Source organism: Oncorhynchus tshawytscha, linkage group LG21 (genome assembly GCF_018296145.1).
Source record: "Oncorhynchus tshawytscha isolate Ot180627B linkage group LG21, Otsh_v2.0, whole genome shotgun sequence".
NCBI classification, from domain to species: domain Eukaryota; kingdom Metazoa; phylum Chordata; class Actinopteri; order Salmoniformes; family Salmonidae; genus Oncorhynchus; species Oncorhynchus tshawytscha.
Genome location: NC_056449.1, coordinates 44,736,155 through 44,755,259, shown reverse-complemented (window position 1 = coordinate 44,755,259; position 19,105 = coordinate 44,736,155). Strand labels below are relative to the sequence as shown.

Here is a 19,105-nt window from a genome sequence, read left to right as displayed (position 1 = left end):
TCTGTCCACATGGAGGATAAGGATGTTCTATCCACATAGAGGAAATGGAGGATAAGGATGTTCTATCCACATAGAGGAAATGGAGGATAAGGATGTTCTATCCACATAGAGGAAATGGAGGATAAGGATGTTCTGTCCACATGGAGGATAAGGATGTTCTATCCACATAGAGGAAATGGAGGATAAGGATGTTCTGTCCACATGGAGGAAATGGAGGATAAGGATGTTCTATCCACATAGAGGAAATGGAGGATAAGGATGTTCTATCCACATAGAGGAAATGGAGGATAAGGATGTTCTGTCCACATGGAGGATAAGGATGTTCTATCCACATAGAGGAAATGGAGGATAAGGATGTTCTATCTACATAGAGGAAATGGAGGAGGGATAAGGATGTTCAATCTACATCCTCTATGTAGGTAGAACATCCTCACCACCATACTGTAGGTAGAACATCCTCACCACCATACTGTAGGTAGAACATCCTCACCACCATACTGTAGGTAGAACATCCTCACCACCATACTGTAGGTAGAACATCCTCACCACCATACTGTAGGTAGGACATCCTCACCACCATACTGTAGGTAGAACATCCTCACCACCATACTGTAGGTAGAACATCCTCACCACCATACTGTAGGTAGAACATCCTCACCACCATACTGTAGGTAGGACATCCTCACCACCATACTGTGTTGGTAGGACATCCTCACCACCATACTGCAGGGTAGGACATCCTCACCACCATACTGTGGTAGGACATCCTCACCACCATACTGTAGGTAGGACATCCTCACCACCATACTGTCCAGGCTTCATCCTCACCACCATACTGTAGGTAGAACATCCTCACCACCATACTGTGGTAGAACATCCTCACCACCATACTGTAGGTAGGACATCCTCACCACCATACTGTTAGGTAGAACATCCTCACCACCATACTGCAGGTAGGACATCCTCACCACCATACTGTAGGTAGGACATCCTCACCACCATACTGCAGGTAGAACATCCTCACCACCATACTGTAGGTACACATGAACACTGAGGACATCCTCACCACCATACTGTAGGTAGAACATCCTCACCACCATACTGTGGTGGACATCCTCACCACCATACTGTAGGTAGGACATCCTCACCACCATACTGTAGGTAGAACATCCTCACCACCATACTGTAGGTAGGACATCCTCACCACCATACTGTAGGTAGGACATCCTCACCACCATACTGTAGGTAGGACATCCTCACCACCATACTGTAGGTAGGACATCCTCACCACCATACTGCAGGTAGGACATCCTCACCACCATACTGTAGGTAGGACATCCTCACCACCATACTGTAGGTAGGACATCCTCACCACCATACTGTAGGTAGGACATCCTCACCACCATACTGCAGGTAGAACATCCTCACCACCATACTGCAGGTAGAACAATTGTATTGTAAACAATGTCTTCCTGGTAGTTTCTAGTAACAGAGGAGATAAAGCCAAAGCCAGATGAACAGTGTGTGGTGTGTGGTGTTGTATTGTGGTGGTGTGTTCTTGTGGTGTTATGGTGTGTTGTGGTGTGTCGTCGTGTGTTGTTGTCCTGTGTTGGTGTGTTGTGGTGGTGTGGTTTGTTGTTGTGGTGTGTTCTGTTGTTGTGTTGTGGTGTTGTGGTGTGTTGTTGTGGTGTGTGGTTGTTGTGTTGTGGTGTGAGGCGTCCGAGGCACTTTGGAACTTCCAGGCTTCTTCCTCCCAGCTCTCTAACTCAACAGGAAACTGGAAACACAAACAGTTAGTCAGACAACACGGAGTGAAAAAGAAGTGTGTGTGTGTGTGTGTTTATTACCTGTAAGGGTATCCATGGTATTTAGCTCTAAAGATGGACAGCAGCCAACTGAAGAAGAGCATCACCAGACCGATCCCTGCTACACACATGACTAGAGACAGAGAGAGAGAGACTGATAGAAAACTGAGGAAAACACTGACTTGGTACAGACTCAGAGAGCACAGTCTGGCTATAGAGACCGGTCGTCACAGACAAACCTGACTGCCCAGAGAGGACAGTCTGGCTATAGAGACCGGTCGTCACAGACAAACCTGGCTACCCAGAGAGGACAGTCTGGCTATAGAGACCGGTCGTCACAGACAAACCTGGCTGCCCAGAGAGGACAGTCTGGCTATAGAGACCGGTCGTCACAGACAAACCTGGCTGCCCAGAGAGGACAGGCTGTGCTCACTCTACTCCAGGGGAGAGGTAGAGACAGAGCTGCATTTCCTACTACACTGTGACAAATACTCAGACATAAGAGAATATTTCTTTCCCAAAAGTATAATTCAATACAAAGAATTTGAAACTATAAAAGATGAAGAAAAAAATCTAATATTTATTGGGTGAAAAGCCAATATGTGTCCTCCTGCCACAACCTGAGGGACAGCCAGTGAAAAGTGCAATGGAATGTCGATAATATTTCCCATGTAGTTTTGTTTTGTCTTTCATACCAGGTCATGTGTCTTCTCAGTCATGTTGACACTGGTCCACTACCAGGTCATGTGTCTTCTCAGTCATGTTGACACTGGTCCACTACCAGGTCATGTGTCTTCTCAGTCATGTTGACACTGGTCCACTACCAGGTCATGTGTCTTCTCAGTCATGTTGACACTGGTCTACTACCAGGTCATGTGTCTTCTCAGTCATGTTGACACTGGTCCACTACCAGGTCATGTGTCTTCTCAGTCATGTTGACACTGGTCTACTAACAGGTCATGTGTCTTCTCAGTCATGTTGACACTGGTCTACTACCAGGTCATGTGTCTTCTCAGTCATGTTGACACTGGTCTACTACCAGGTCATGTGTCTTCTCAGTCATGTTGACACTGGTCTACTACCAGGTCATGTGTCTTCTCAGTCAGGTTGAGACTGGTCTACTACCAGTCTTTATTCTTTCTCAATAGCAAGGCTATGCTCACTGAGTCTGTACATAGTCAAAGCTTTTCTTAAGTTTGGGTCAGTCACAGTGGTCAGGTATTCAGAGGAAAACCTAAAAATACTCATGGGCGAAGGAGCAATGCCTCCTCTTGCAGCAAAATATGTATTTTCCTGCCATAGCCTGAGGGACACTGAATAATAACAGTCTAGTGGTAAGTGGTAGTGGTATGGGTGGTATTATTACTATTAGTTTATGATTGGTAGTAGTGGTATGGGTGGTAATGATAACAGTTTAGTGATGGTGGTGGTGGTGGTAGTGGGTAGTGGGTATGGGTGGTAATGATAACAGTTTAGTGATGGTGGTGGTAGTAGTAGTGGTATGGGTGGTAATGATAACAGTTTAGTGATGGTGGTGGTGTAGTAGTAGTGGTATGGGTGGTAATGATAACAGTTTAGTGATGGTGATAATGGTGGTAGTAGTGTGTGGTGGTGGTGGTAGTAGTGGTATGGGTGGTAATGATAACAGTTTAGTGATGGTGGTGGTAGTAGTAGTGGTATGGGTGGTAATGGTAACAGTTTAGTGATGGTGGTGGTAGTAGTAGTGGTATGGGTGGTAATGATAACAGTTTAGTGATGGTAGTAGTGGTATGGGTGGTAATGATAACAGTTTAGTGGTGGTAGTGGTATGGGTGGTAATAATAACAGCTTAGTGGTGGTGGTGGTAGTAGAGTGGTATGGGTGGTAATGGTAACAGTTTAGTGGTGGTAGTAGTAGTGGTATGGGTAGTAATGATAACAGTTTAGTGGTGGTAGTATAGTAGTAGTGGTGGTATTGGTAATGATAGCAGTTTAGTGGTGGTGGTAGTGGTATGGGTGGAAATGGTAATGATAACAGTTTAGTGGTGGTGGTAGTGGTATGGGTGGTAATGATAACAGTTTAGTGATGGTGGTGGTAGTAGTAGTGGTATGGGTGGTAATGATAACAGTTTAGTGGTGGTGGTGGTGGGTGGTAATGTAGTTTAGTGGTGGTGGTAGTGGGGGTGGTAATGATAACAGTTTAGTGATGGTGGTGGTGGTAGTAGTGGTATGGGTGGTAATGATAACAGTTTAGTGGTGGTGGTGGTGGTAGTAGTGGTATGGGTGGTAATGATAACAGTTTGGTGATGGTGGTGGTAGTATTGGTATGGGTGGTAATGATAACAGTTTAGTGGTGGTGGTGGTAGTAGTGGTATGGGTGGTAATGATAACAGTTTAGTGGTGGTGGTGGTGGTAGTAGTAGTGGTATGGGTGGTAATGGTAATGATAGCAGTTTAGTGGTGGTGGTGGTATGGGTGGTAATGGTAACAGTTTAGTGATGGTGGTGGTAGTAGTAGTGGTATGGGTGGTAATGATAACAGTTTAGTGGTGGTGGTAGTGGTATGGGTGGTAATGATAACAGTTTAGTGATGGTGGTAGTAGTGGTATGGGTGGTAATGATAACAGTTTAGTGATGGTGGTGGTGGTAGTAGTAGTGGTATGGGTGGTAATGATAACATAGTTTAGTGGTGGTGGTAGTAGTGGTATGGGTGGTAATGATAACAGTTTAGTGGTGGTGGTGGTGGTAGTAGTTGTATGGGTGGTAATGATAACAGTTTAGTGGTGGTGGTGGTGGTAGTAGTTTAGTGGTGGTGGGTGGTAATGGTAATGATAGCAGTTTAGTGATGGTGGTGGTAGTAGTGGTATGGGTGGTAATGATAACAGTTTAGTGATGGTGGTGGTAGTAGTAGTGGTATGGTGGTAATGATAACAGTTTAGTGGTGGTGGTGGTGGTGGTAGTAGTGGTATGGGTGGTAATGATAACAGTTTAGTGGTGGTGGTAGTAGTGGTATGGGTGGTAATGATACCAGTTTAGTGATGGTGGTAGTAGTGGTATGGGTGGTAATGATAACAGTTTAGTGATGGTGGTGGTGGCAGTAGTAGTGGTATGGGTGGTAATGATAACAGTTTAGTGGTGGTGGTGGTAGTAGTGGTATGGGTGGTAATGATAACAGTTTAGTGATGGTGGTGGTGGTAGTAGTGGTATGGGTGGTAATGATAACAGTTTAGTGATGGTGGTGGTAGTATTGGTATGGTTGGTAATGATAACAGTTTAGTGATGGTGGTAGTAGTAGTGGTATGGGTGGTAATGATAACAGTTTAGTGATGGTGGTGGTGGTAGTAGTGGTATGGGTGGTAATGATAACAGTTTAGTGGTGGTGGTGGTAGTAGTGGTATGGGTGGTAATGATAACAGTTTAGTGATGGTGGTGGTAGTAGTGGTATGGGTGGTAATGATAACAGTTTAGTGATGGTGGTAGTAGTAGTGGTATGGGTGGTAATGATAGCAGTTTAGTGGTGGTGGTAGTGGTATGGGTGGTAATGGTAATGATAACAGTTTAGTGGTGGTGGTAGTGGTATGGGTGGTAATGGTAACAGTTTAGTGATGGTGGTGGTAGTAGTAGTGGTATGGGCGGTAATGATAACAGTTTAGTGATAGTGGTAGTAGTAGTGGTATGGGTGGTAATGATAACAGTTTAGTGATGGTGGTGGTGGTGGTAGTAGTGGTATGGGTGGTAATGATAACAGTTTAGTGATGGTGGTGGTGGTAGTAGTGGTATGGGTGGTAATGATAACAGTTAGTGATGGTGGTGGTAATAGTAGTGGGATGGGTGGTAATGATAACAGTTTAGTGATGGTGGTGGTGGTGGTGGTAGTAGTGGTATGGGTGGTAATGATAACAGTGTAGTGATGGTGGTAGTAGTAGTGGTATGGGTGGTAATGATAACAGTTTAGTGATGGTGGTGGTGGTGGTAGTAGTGGTATGGGTGGTAATGGTAATGATAACAGTTTAGTGATGGTGGTGGTAGTAGTAGTGGTATGGGTGGTAATGGTAACAGGTTGGTGATGGTGGTGGTAATAGTAGTGGGATGGGTGGTAATGATAACAGGTTAGTGATGGTGGTGGTAGTAGTGGTATGGGTGGTAATGATAACAGTTTAGTGGTGAGGGTAGTTGTAGTGGTATGGGTGGTAATGGTAACAGTTTAATGGTGGTGGTAGTAGTGGTATGGGTGGTAATGGCAATGATAACAGTTTAGTGATGGTGGTGGTAGTAGTAGTGGTATGGGTGGTAATGGTAACAGTTTAGTGGTATGGGTGGTAATGATAACAGTTTAGTGGTGGTGGTGGTAGTAGTAGTAGTATTGATAATGATAACAGTTTAGTGATGGTGGTAGTAGTAGTAGTGGTATGGGTGGTAATGATAACAGTTTAGTGATGGTGGTGGTAGTAGTATTGGTATGGGTGGTAATGGCAATGATAACAGTTTAGTTGTGGTGGTGGTAGTATTGGTATGGGTGGTAATGATAACAGTTTAGTGGTGGTAGTAGTATTGGTATGGGTGGTAATGGCAATGATAACAGTTTAGTGATGGTAGTAGTGGTATGGGTGGTAATGATAACAGTTTAGTGGTGGTAGTAATGATAACAGTTTAGTGGTGGTTTATCATGCCAATAAAGCAGCTTGAATTTGAGAGAGAGAGAGAGAGAGACAGAGAGAGAGTAAGAGAGAGAGAGAGACAGACAGAGTAAGAGAGAGTAAGGGAGAGAGAGAGTAAGGGAGAGAGAGAGAGACACACAGACAGACAGAGAGAGACAGAGAGAAGAGAGAGAGGACAGAAAGGGACAGAGAGACAGACAGACAGACATAGAGACAGATCGAGACAGACAGAGAGACAGACAGACAGGGACAGAGAGTGACAGACAGACAGACAGAGGGACAAAGAGACAGACAGACAGACAGACAGACAGACAGACAGACAGACAGACAGACAGACAGATATATACTTTTCCTCTTGCCAATGTCCATATCTGACGTGGCAGCCTCGTGCAACAGCACCATCCCCATGGTAACAGCAGAGTCTGGGACAGGAGGTTAAGGGTCACAGAGAGAAGCTGTAGCCAATGAGAGGCTCTCATACAGGGTTAGAGGTCAGGGGTCAGACTGAGGTGTGTAAAGGATACTGAAGAACAGCACGATGTGAGTTTCTGCTACAAACTGGGCCTGACTGCTGCCGTGGATGTAACTCTGAAACAACACACACACAGTGATGAACACACACACACGGAGAAACAAACATACAGAGAAACACACACACACACAGAGAAACACACATACAGAGAAACACACACACACAGAAACACACATACAGAGAAACACACACACACACACACAGAGAAACACACACACACACACACAGAGAAAACACACACACACACACACACACACACAGAAACAAACACACACACACACACAGAGAAACAAACACACACACACACAGAGAAACAAACACACACACACACACACAGAGAAACACACACACACAGAGAAACACACACAGAGACACACACAGAGAAACAAACACACACACAGAGAAACACACACACAGAGAAACACACACACACACACACACAGAAACACACACACACACAGAGAAACACACACACACACACACACACACACAGAAACACACACACACACACACACACAGAGAACACACACAACACACACACACACACACACACACACACACACACAGAGAAACACACACACACACACAGAGAAACAAACACACACACACACACAGAGAAACAAACACATACACACACACACACACACACACAGAGAAACACACACACACACACACACACAGAGAAACACACACACACACACAAGAAAACACAAACATCATTGTAAATACAACCCATTTATGTTTATTTATTTTTCCTTTTGAAACAAACACAACACACAGAGAAACACATCACACACAACACTGTAAACACACACACACAGAGAAACATTACAGAGACAGAGTCTTTATCCTTTGAAACCCCTCCTGTCTGTAGTATTTATGTAAGTAGTTTACTGTTCATTTGTTATATTGTTTCTCCTGTCCTATTCGGTGTCCTGTGTGAATCTAAGTGTGTTCTCTAATTCTCTCCTTCTCTCTTTCTTTCTCTCCTTCTCACTTTTTTTGCTGTCAATGGCCATTAACCCTAGTTTCCCAGGATGTCAATAAAGCCCTTTGAATTGAATTGAGCTGGTCATTTATGAACATTTGAACATCTTGGCCATGTTCTGTTATAATCTCCACCCGGCACACTTGTTCCAGTGGTTTTTCCTAGGGGTTAAGGGGTTTTAGATATCTATATCAGAGAGAATAAATTTGATTTGATTTGATTTGAGAGAGACAGAGAGAGCACAAGAGAGACAGAGAGAGACACAGAGAAAGGCCAACCAGTGAAGAACAAACATCATTGTAAATACAACCCATTTATGTTTATTTATTTTTCCTTTTGTACTTTAAATATTTGCACATCATTACAACACTGTATCTATACGTAATATGACATTAGAAATGTCTTTATCCTTTTGAAACTTCTGTATGTGTAATGTTTACTGTTCATTTATATTGTTTATTTCACTTGTATATTATCTACCTCACTTTTTTTGGCAATGTTAACACGTTTCCCATGTCAATAAAGCCCTTTGAATTGAATTGAGAGACGTACCACTTGTCCAGTGGTGGGGTTAAGAGATATCTATAGAGAGAGAGAGAGGGACGTACCACTTGTCCAGTGGTGGGGTTAAGAGATATCTATAGAGAGAGAGAGGGACGTACCACTTGTCCAGTGGTGGGGTTAAGAGATATCTATAGAGAGAGAGAGGGACGTACCACTTGTCCAGTGGTGGGGTTAAGAGATATCTATAGAGAGAGAGGGACGTACCACTTGTCCAGTGGTGGGGTTAAGAGATATCTATAGAGAGAGAGAGGGACGTACCACTTGTCCAGTGGTGGGGTTAAGAGATATCTATAGAGAGAGAGAGGGACGTACCACTTGTCCAGTGGTGGGGTTAAGAGATATCTATAGAGAGAGAGAGGGACGTACCACTTGTCCAGTGGTGGGGTTAAGAGATATCTATAGAGAGAGAGAGGGACGTACCACTTGTCCAGTGGTGGGGTTCTTGTGGGCGTAGGGAGGTCCTCTAATGTGGTTCCACATCTGACCTGAAGTCATGATCAGGCAGAAACACTAGAGAGAACACACACCGTTGACAATGACTAAACACTTATTCATCCATAACTTTGATAGTCAGCTACATAATGAACCAGTGTGTTCCTACCAGAGCAGAGAAGGCCCAGACGTTCTTGTTGTAGAGGAATTCCAGGTTGTTTCTACGGAGGTAAGCCAGTCCTCCTATGACTGCCAGCAGGAATCCCAGCATCAACGGCCCCGCATAGTTCGGAGGACGGATCACACGGATCTACACAGAGAGAGACACACACACACACAGTCAGCCTGATCACCCACATCTATACATATAAACACAGACTAATACATTACGCAGAGTCTTAGAGTGAGAGTTGAAAGGTGAAGAGGTGAGAGGTCAGGAGGGGCTACCTGTACGCCAGTGAAGAGGTGAGAGGTCAGGAGGGGCTACCTGTACGCCAGTGAAGAGGTGAGAGGTCAGGAGGGGCTACCTGTACGCCAGTGAAAGGTGAAGAGGTGAGAGGTCAGGGGGCTACCTGTACGCCAGTGAAAGGTGAAGAGGTGAGAGGTCAGGGGGCTACCTGTACATCAGTGAAAGGTGAAGAGGTGAGAGAGTCAGGAGGGCTACCTGTCAGGAGGGCTACCTGTACATCAGTGAAAGGTGAAGAGGTGAGAGGTCAGGAGGGGCTACCTGTACATCAGTGAAAGGTGAAGAGGTGAGAGGTCAGGGGGCTACCTGTACGCCAGTGAAAGGTGAAGAGGTGAGAGGTCAGGGGGCTACCTGTAAAAGGTGAAGAGGTGAGAGGTCAGGAGGGGCTACCTGTACATCAGTGAAAGGTGAAGAGGTGAGAGGTCAGGAGGGGCTACCTGTACATCAGTGAAAGGTGAAGAGGTGAGAGGTCAGGAGGGGCTACCTGTACATCAGTGAAAGGTGAAGAGGTGAGAGGTCAGGAGGGGCTACCTGTACATCAGTGAAAGGTGAAGAGGTGAGAGGTCAGGAGGGCTACCTGTACATCAGTGAAAGGTGAAGAGGTGAGAGGTCAGGAGGGCTACCTGTACATCAGTGAAAGGTGAAGAGGTGAGAGGTCAGGAGGGCTACCTGTACATCAGTGAAAGGTGAAGAGGTGAGAGGTCAGGAGGGGCTACCTGTACATCAGTGAAAGGTGAAGAGGTGAGAGGTCAGGAGGGCTACCTGTACATCAGTGAAAGGTGAAGAGGTGAGAGGTCAGGGGGGCTACCTGTACGTCAGTGAAAGGTGAAGAGGTGAGAGGTCAGGAGGGGCTACCTGTACGTCAGTGCGGTCCCCAACCCAGCGGGCCAGCTGTTCTGCAGCGAAGCCTCTGACCTGCAGCTCATAGGAGTCAGACTTCTTAGGCTTCCCTTTAGCAGGGAAATGGATGAAGGAGGGAGCCGAGTTCATATTCAACTGGGGAGACAAAGACAGATATATAAATACTACTATATACACAAATACTACTTAACTGCTACTATATACACAAATAACACAGAAATATAATACTACTAAATACACACACAAATACTACTTAACTACTACTATATACACAAATAACACTGATATAAATACTACTATATACACACAAATACTACTTAACTACTAATATACACACAAATAACAGACATATAAATACTACTATATACACAAATACTACTTAACTACTACTATATACACAAATAACACAGATATATAAATACTACCATATACACACAAATACTACTTAACTACTACTATATACACAAATAACACAAGATATATAACTACTGCTATATACACAAATAACACAGATATATAACTACTACAATATACACAAATATTACTTAACTACTACTATATACACAAATAACACAGATTATAAATACTACTATATACACAAAATACTACTTAACTACTACTATATACACAAACAACACAGATATATAAATACTACTATATACACAAAATACTACTTAACTACTACTATATACACAAACAACACAGATATATAAATACTACTATATACACAAATACTACTTAACTACTACTATATACACAAATACTACTTAGCTACTACTATACACAAATACTACTTAACTACTACTATATACACAAATAACATATACACTGCTCAAAAAAATAAAGGGAACACTAAAATAACACATCCTAGATCTGAATGAATGAAATATTCTTATTAAATACCTTTTTCTTTACATAGTTGAATGTGCTGACAACAAAATCACACAAAAATGATCAATGGAAATCAAATTTATCAACCCATGGAGGTGGATTTGGAGTCACACTCAAAATTAAAGTGGAAAACCACACTACAGGCTGATCCAACTTTGATGTAATGTCCTTAAAACAAGTCAAAATGAGGCTCAGTAGTGTGTGTGGCCTCCACGTGCCTGTATGACCTCCCTACAACGCCTGGGCATGCTCCTGATGAGGTGGCGGATGGTCTCCTGAGGGATCTCCTCCCAGACCTGGACTAAAGCATCCGCCAACTCCTGGACAGTCTGTGGTGCAACGTAGCGTTGGTGGATGGAGCGAGACATGATGTCCCAGATGTGCTCAATTGGATTCAGGTCTGGGGAACGGGCGGGCCAGTCCATAGCATCAATGCCTTCTTCTTGCAGGAACTGCTGACACACTCCAGCCACATGAGGTCTAGCATTGTCTTGCATTAGGAGGAACCCAGGGCCAACCGCACCAGCATATGGTCTCACAAGGGGTCTGAGGATCTCATCTCGGTACCTAATGGCAGTCAGGCTACCTCTGGCGAGCACATGGAGGGCTGTGCGGCCCCCTAAAGAAATGACACCCCACACCATGACTGACCCACCGCCAAACCGGTCATGCTGGAGGATGTTGCAGGCAGCAGAACGTTCTCCACGGCGTCTCCAGACTCTGTCACATGTGCTCAGTGTGAACCTGTTTTCATCTGTGAAGAGCACAGGGCGCCAGTGGCGAATTTGCCAATCTTGGTGTTCTCTGGCAAATGCCAAACGTCCTGCACGGTGTTGGGCTGTAAGCACAACCCCCACCTGTGGACGTCGGGCCCTCATACCACCCTCATGGAGTCTGTTTCTGACCGTTTGAGCAGACACATGCATCAGACATCATTTTGCAGGGATCTGGCAGTGCTCCTCCTTGCACAAAGGCGGAGGTAGCGGTCCTGCTGCTGGGTTGTTGCCCTCCTACGGCCTCCTCCATGTCTCCTGATGTACTGGCCGGTCTCCTGGTAGCGCCTCCATGCTCTGGACACTATGCTGACAGACACAGCAAACCGTCTTGCCACAGCTCGCATTGATGTGCCATCCTGGATGAGCTGCACTACCTGAGCCACTTGTGTGGGTTGTAGACTCCGTCTCATGCTACCACTAGAGTGAAAGCACCACCGGCATTCAAAAGTGACCAAAACATCAGCCAGGAAGCATAGGAACTGAGAAGTGGTCTGTGGTCACCACCTGCAGAACCACTCCTTTATTGGGGGTGTCTTGCTAATTGCCTATAATTTCCACCTGTTGTCTATTCCATTTGCACAACAGCATGTGAAATTTATTGGCAATCAGTGTTGCTTCCTAAGTGGACAGTTTGATTTCACAGAAGTGTGATTGACTTGGAGTTACATTGTGTTGTTTAAGTGTTCCCTTTATTTTTTTGAGCAGTGTATATAACTACTACTATACTTCAGTCTGGTTTTAGACCCCATCATAGCACTAAGACTACACTTGTGAAGGTGGTAAATGGCCTTTTAATGGCGCCAGACCAAGGCTCTGCATCTGTCCTCGTGCTCCTACAACTTAGAACTGCTTTTGATAGCATTGATCACCACAATCTTTTGGAGAGATTGGAAACCCAAATTGGTCTACACGGACAAGTTCTGGTCTGGTTGAGATCTTAGCTGTCGGAAAGATATTAGTTTGTCTCTGTGGATGGTTTGTCCTCTGACAAATCAACTGTAAATGTCGTTGTTCCTCAAGGTTCTGTTTTAGGACCACGATCGTTTTCACTATATAATTTTACCTCTTGGGGATGTCATTCAGAAACATAATGTTAACTTTCACTGCTATGTGGACGATACACAGCAGTACATTTCAATGAAACATGGCAAAGCCCCAAAATTGCCCTGGAAGCTTGTGTTTCAGACATAAGGAAGTGGATGGCTGCAAATGTTCTAATTTTAAACTTCGACAAAACAGAGATGCTTGTTCTAGGTCCCAAGAAACAAAGAGATCTTCTGTTGGATCTGACAATTAATCTTGATGGTTGTACAGTCGTCTCAAATAAAACTGTGAAGGACCTCGGCGTTACTCTGGATCCTGATCTCTGTTTTGACGAACATATCAAGAATGTTTCAAGGACAGCTTTTTTCCATCTACGTAACATTGCAAAAATCTGAAACTTTCAGTCCAAAAATGATGCAGAAAAATTAATCCATGCTTTTGTTACTTCTAGGTTAGACTACTGCAATGCTCTACTTTCCGGCTACCCGGATAAAGCACTAAATAAACTTCAGTTGGTGCTAAACACGGCTGCTAGAATCCTGACGAGAACCAAAAAATGTGATCATATTACTCCAGTGCTAGCCTCCCTACACTGGCTTCCTGTCAAGGCAAGGACTGATTTCAAGGTTTTACTGCTAACCTACAAAGCACTACATGGGCTTGCTCCTACCTATCTCTCTGATTTGGTCCTGCCGTACATACCTACACGTACGCTACGGTCACAAGACGCAGGCCTCCTAATTGTCCCTAGAATTTCTAAGCAAACAGCTGGAGGCAGGGCTTTCTCCTATAGAGCTCCATTTTTATGGAACGGTCTGCCTACCCATGTCAGAGACGCAAACTCGGTCTCAACCTTTAAGTCTTTATTGAAGACTCATCTCTTCAGTAGGTCCTATGATTGAGTGTAGTCTGGCCCAGGAGTGTGAAGGTGAACGGAAAGGCTCTGGAGCAACGAACCGCCCTTGCTGTCTCTGCCTGGCCGGTTCCCCTCTCTTCACTGGGATTCCCTGCCTCTAACCCTATTACAGGGACTGAGTCACTGGCTTACTGGTGCTCTTCCATGCCGTCCCTAGGAGGGGTGCGTCACTTGAGTGGGTTGAGTCTGGGTCTGAGTCTTCCTGTCTGGGTTAGCGCCCCCCTTGAGTTGTGCGTGGCGGAGATCTTTGTGGGCTATACTCGGCCTTGTCTCAGGATGGTAAGTTGGTGGTTGAAGATATCCCTCTAGTGGTGTGTGGGCTGTGCTTAAGCAAAGTGGGTGGGGTTATATCCTGCCTGTTTGGCCCTGCCCGGGGGTATCATCGGATGGGGCCACAGAGTAACCTGACCCCTCCTGTCTCAGTCTCCAGTATTTATGCTGCAGTAGTTTATGTGTCGGGGGGCTAAGGTCAGTCTGTTATATCTAGAGTATTTCTCCTGTCTTATCTGGTGTCCTGTGTGAATTTAATTCTCTAATTCTCTCTTTCTTTCTTTCTCTCTCTCGGAGGACCTGAGCCCTAGGACCATGCCTCAGGACTACCTGGCATGATGACTCCTTGCTGTCGCCAGTCCACCTGGCCGTGCTGCTGCTCCAGTTCTAACTGTTCTGCCTGCGGCTATGGAACCCTGCCCTGTTCACCGGACATGCTACCTGTCCCAGACCTGCTGTTTTCAACTCTCTAGAGATAGCAGGAGTGGCAGAGATACTCCTAATGATCGGCTATGAAAAACCAACTGACATTTACTCCTGAGGTGCTGACCTGTTGCAACCTCGACAACTACTGTGATTATTATTATTCGACCATGCTGGTCATCTATGAACATTTGAACATCTTGGCCATGTTCTGTTATAATCTCCACCCGGCACAACCAGAAGAGGACTGGCCACCCCTCATAGCCTGGTTCCTCTCTAGGTTTCTTCCTAGGTTCTGGCCTTTCTAGGGAGTTTTTCCTAGCAACCGTGCTTCTACACCTGCATTGCTTGCTGTTTGGGGTTTTAGGCTGGGTTTCTGTACAGCACTTTGAGATATCAGCTGATGTAAGGGCTATATAAATAAATTTGATTTGATTCTAACAGTCAGGGAGACAGGCCGGTTCTAACTGTCAGGGAGACAGGCCGGTTCTAGCGGTCAGGGAGACAGGCCGGTTCTAGCGGTCAGGGAGACAGGCCGGTTCTAGCGGTCAGGGAGACAGGCCGGTTCTAGCGGTCAGGGAGGCAGGCCGGTTCTAGCGGTCAGGGAGGCAGGCCGGTTCTAGCGGTCAGGGAGGCAGGCCGGTTCTAGCGGTCAGGGAGGCAGGCCGGTTCTAGCGGTCAGGGAGGCAGGCCGGTTCTAGCGGTCAGGGAGGCAGGCCGGTTCTAGCGGTCTGGGAGGCAGGCCGGTTCTAGCGGTCAGGGAGGCAGGCCGGTTCTAGGGAGACGGTCAGGGGGAGACAGGCCGGTTCTAACGGCCAGGGAGACAGGCCGGTTCTAACGGCCAGGGAGACAGGCCGGTTCTAACGGCCAGGGAGACAGGCCGGTTCTAACGGCCAGGGAGACAGGCCGGTTCTAGCGGTCAGGGAGACAGGCCGGTTCTAGCGGTCAGGGAGACAGGCCGGTTCTAGCGGTCAGGGAGACAGGCCGGTTCTAAATAACATGTGAAGGGTGAAATAAACCAAAAGATTTAGAAGAGTTATACCATCTGAAAGACGTCAGATCCTTCATCAAAGTCGACGGTAGCGAAGAAGACCTTGTTGGTGAAGGCAGTGGAGTAACGCCAGGAATTAGCTAGGATCTGGTACTCCTCGTCAGCCTGTCTGTAGTGGGGGTGGATACACACAGCATGTCAAATACCTTTCAATATTTCAGATACCAATGATTTAGTGTGTCAAGGACAATGGAACTAATAGAATAGTGTAAGCTGAATAAATCATACCATAAACAAATAATATGACATGTATTTGCCCCAACCATGTGTAAAACTAACATGTGACCCCTTACTGGCAGACTAGACACAGTCTCTGTTACTGACTGGCAGACTAGACAGTCTCTGTTACTGACTGGCAGACTAGACGCAGTCTCTGTTACTGACTGGCAGACTAGACGCAGTCTCTGTTACTGACTGGCAGACTAGACGCAGTCTCTGTTACTGACTGGCAGACTAGACGCAGTCTCTGTTACTGACTGGCAGACTAGACACAGTCTCTGTTACTGACTGGCAGACTAGACACAGTCTCTGTTACTGACTGGCAGACTAGACACAGTCTCTGTTACTGACTGGCAGACTAGACAGTCTCTGTTACTGACTGGCAGACTAGACACAGTCTCTGTGGCTGTTACTTGCAGACAGGTTTGTCTGAATTGAGAAAAGAAACACATTTTTTGCTCTATGAAGTACTCTGTCATGTTGTCTATTTGAAGTGTTCTCTCAGTATCCTGACATGCATCACTTTGGGGTGAACACCCACCTGTCTCAATGAGAGAAGACTTGAAATGGACACCATGGCGGTGTACACATTGTAGAATTACTCCATGGAGCAAATCATGTATTTATTTTCACAATTAAAACGGACACAGACCTTTTATGACACTCCTGTTTCCACTAAATAAGGACGAAGACAGTATTGCCAAGCTATGGTTGGTCGAAAATCCCCTGCGCTACACCAAACATTACCCACCCGATAACTCCCAAGAAATGGATACCAAAAATCTTTGTTTAAATCTCATTATGTGGTGTCACAATCTGTAGCGAACTTACTTGCAGACACCACACTGTCTCTGTGGCTGCAGGGCGGTGAACATGATGACCACAGAGTAGTTCCTGGGAGGAGCCTTCACAAAGCGACGGAACTTCTCCCCGTTCATACGGATCACAGCTCTTCTCCCTGTCCAGTCCATCAACTGACCTACCTTCTCAGAGAGCAGAGTCTGGAGAGAGAGAGAAGAGAGGTTAGGGTCTTATACCAGCCCAGTTCATCAACTAGCCCCCCCTCTCAGAGAGCAGGGTCTGGAGGGAGAGAGAGGTTAGGGTCTTATACCAGCCCAGTTCATCAACTAGCCCCCCTCTCAGAGAGCAGGGTCTGGAGGGAGAGAGAGGTTAGGGTCTTAAACAGGCCCAGTCCATCAACTAGCCCCCCATCTCAGAGAGCAGGGTCTGGAGGGAGAGAGAAGAGAGGTTAGGGTCTTATACCAGCCCAGTTCATCAACTAGCCCCCTCTCAGAGAGCAGGGTCTGGAGGGAGAGAGAGGTTAGGGTCTTATACCAGCCCAGTTCATCAACTAGCCCCCCTCTCAGAGAGCAGGGTCTGGAGGGAGAGAGAGGTTAGGGTCTTAAACAGGCCCAGTCCATCAACTAGCCCCCATCTCAGAGAGCAGGGTCTGGAGGGAGAGAGAAGAGAGGTTAGGGTCTTATACCAGCCCAGTTCATCAACTAGCCCCCTCTCAGAGAGCAGGGTCTGGAGGGAGAGAGAGGTTAGGGTCTTAAACAGGCCCAGTCCATCAACTAGCCCCCATCTCAGAGAGCAGGGTCTGGAGGGAGAGAGAGAGGTTAGGGTCTTATACCAGCCCAGTTCATCAACTAGCCCCCATCTCAGAGAGCAGGGTCTGGAGGGAGAGAGAGGTTAGGGTCTTAAACAGGCCCAGTCCATCAACTAGCCCCCCATCTCAAAGAGCAGGGTCTGGAGGGAGAGAGAGGTTAGGGTCTTATACCAGCCCAGTTCAACTAGCCCCCCCTCTCAGAGAGCAGGGTCTGGAGGGAGAGGTTAGGGTCTTAAACAGGCCCAGTCCATCAACTAGCCCACCCTCACAGAGGGAAAGTATCTACTTCCTAGCTAGCGCCAAAAGAGGGCGCCTTCCTGACCCGGAAGTGCTAACAGTTTAGTAAATGCGGATTATAGCTGCAGGAAGGTTAAACGTTTTCGACCAAATAGAACATAGCCATGTCAATAAGTGATTTGTTAGTCATTACAAGTATCTAGATAGCTATATCTGCAGCATTTCGACGATGCAAACTAGCTAGGTAACCGGTTCCTGGCTAAAAGTTAATAGCTAGCTAGCTAGACCCATGAGCTAACGTTAGCGATTTAGTAAGTTTACGATGCTTGCAGTGTGATGATTATGTCACCGTGCGCTAAGAATAATATCTATACCTCCTTTTTCTTTTGTCCGGCTGAAGGGACACCATATAAAGTCAACACCAACAACAACACAGTTAGATACATGTTCATTCTATTTCACAGAGGCGCTATCCGTCAGTCGTCTGGCCACGGATTCGCTGTTACATTCCTATTGGTACAATTTCAGCTTCAAGAGCCAATGGCGTGATAGAGGAAGAGACCGTAGATCTTGGTTGGGCCGCTCTGCTTCTTGTCCCCGCCCGGTGGAGGAGGTGCCCCCAGGGAGAGTCATCTCGCTGGCTATTTCTTTATGGTCTGGGCGGGATGGGATCATAGACAAACTCAGCAACAACAACAAAAAGAAACGTCCTCTCACTGTCAACTGCGTTTATTTTCAGCACACTTAACATGTGTATATATACAACTGAGACCGAGACATAAACTGAACAAGTTCCACAGACATGTGACTAGCAGAAAGGGAATAATGTGTGCCTGAACAAAGGGGGGGCGGGTCAAAAGTATCAGGTGTGGCCACCAGCTGCATTAAGTACTGCAGTGCATCTCCTCCTCATGGACTGCACCAGATTTGCCAGTTCTTGCTGTGAGATGTTACGCCACTCTTCCACCAAGGCACCAGCAAGTTCCTGGACATTTCTGGGCAGAATGGCTCTAGCCCTCACCCTCCGTTCCAACAAGTCCCAGACGTCCTCAAGGGGATTGAGATCCTGGCTCTTCGCTGACCATGGCAGAACACTGACATTCCTGTCTAAGAGAGACATTGAACAAGCAGGGAAACAGTGTTTAAACCCTTTACATTGAAGATCTGTGAAGTTATTTGGATTTTTATTAATTATCTTTGAAAGACAGAATCCTGAAAAAGGGACATTTCTTTTTTTGCTAATATGAACCAGATGGGACAGACCAGAGCTAGTTGTTCCCTCTCTCACTTCAGTGTGCTAGATATAGAGCTCACCAGCTTGTAGTCCTAAAACGTAGAAATGAGTTACCTCTGGTTCGTTCAGTCATCCCTATGGGAAAAATGTATT

At 46.0% G+C, this 19,105-nt stretch overlaps 1 protein-coding gene across 1 annotated transcript; it reads right to left on the bottom strand.

Annotated features, from left to right (window-relative positions):
- Positions 1 to 1,698: 1,698 nt before the first annotated feature.
- On the bottom strand, positions 1,699 to 18,242 carry LOC112237579 (magnesium transporter protein 1-like). Its single transcript, XM_042303560.1, has 10 exons — positions 18,093 to 18,242; positions 16,704 to 16,873; positions 15,645 to 15,762; positions 10,277 to 10,417; positions 9,125 to 9,265; positions 8,944 to 9,033; positions 6,964 to 7,027; positions 6,787 to 6,861; positions 1,848 to 1,938; positions 1,699 to 1,777 (listed from the first exon to the last, which is right to left on the bottom strand). Exons 1-10 carry the CDS (start codon positions 18,168 to 18,170, stop codon positions 1,762 to 1,764), a joined length of 984 nt encoding a protein of 327 aa, XP_042159494.1. The 5' UTR covers positions 18,171 to 18,242; the 3' UTR covers positions 1,699 to 1,761.
- Positions 18,243 to 19,105: the final 863 nt, after the last annotated feature.

Coding starts and splice junctions, on each gene's coding strand:
- LOC112237579 (XM_042303560.1), bottom strand. CDS start 18,170: ATGAACATGTATCTAACTGTGTTGTTGTTGGTGTTGACTTTATATGGT. Junction 16,874..18,092: donor CCGGACAAAAGAAAAAGGAG/GTATAGATATTA, acceptor CTCTCTCTCCAG/ACTCTGCTCTCTGAGAAGGT. Junction 10,418..15,644: donor GATCTGACGTCTTTCAGATG/GTATAACTCTTC, acceptor TTGTCTCCCCAG/TTGAATATGAACTCGGCTCC.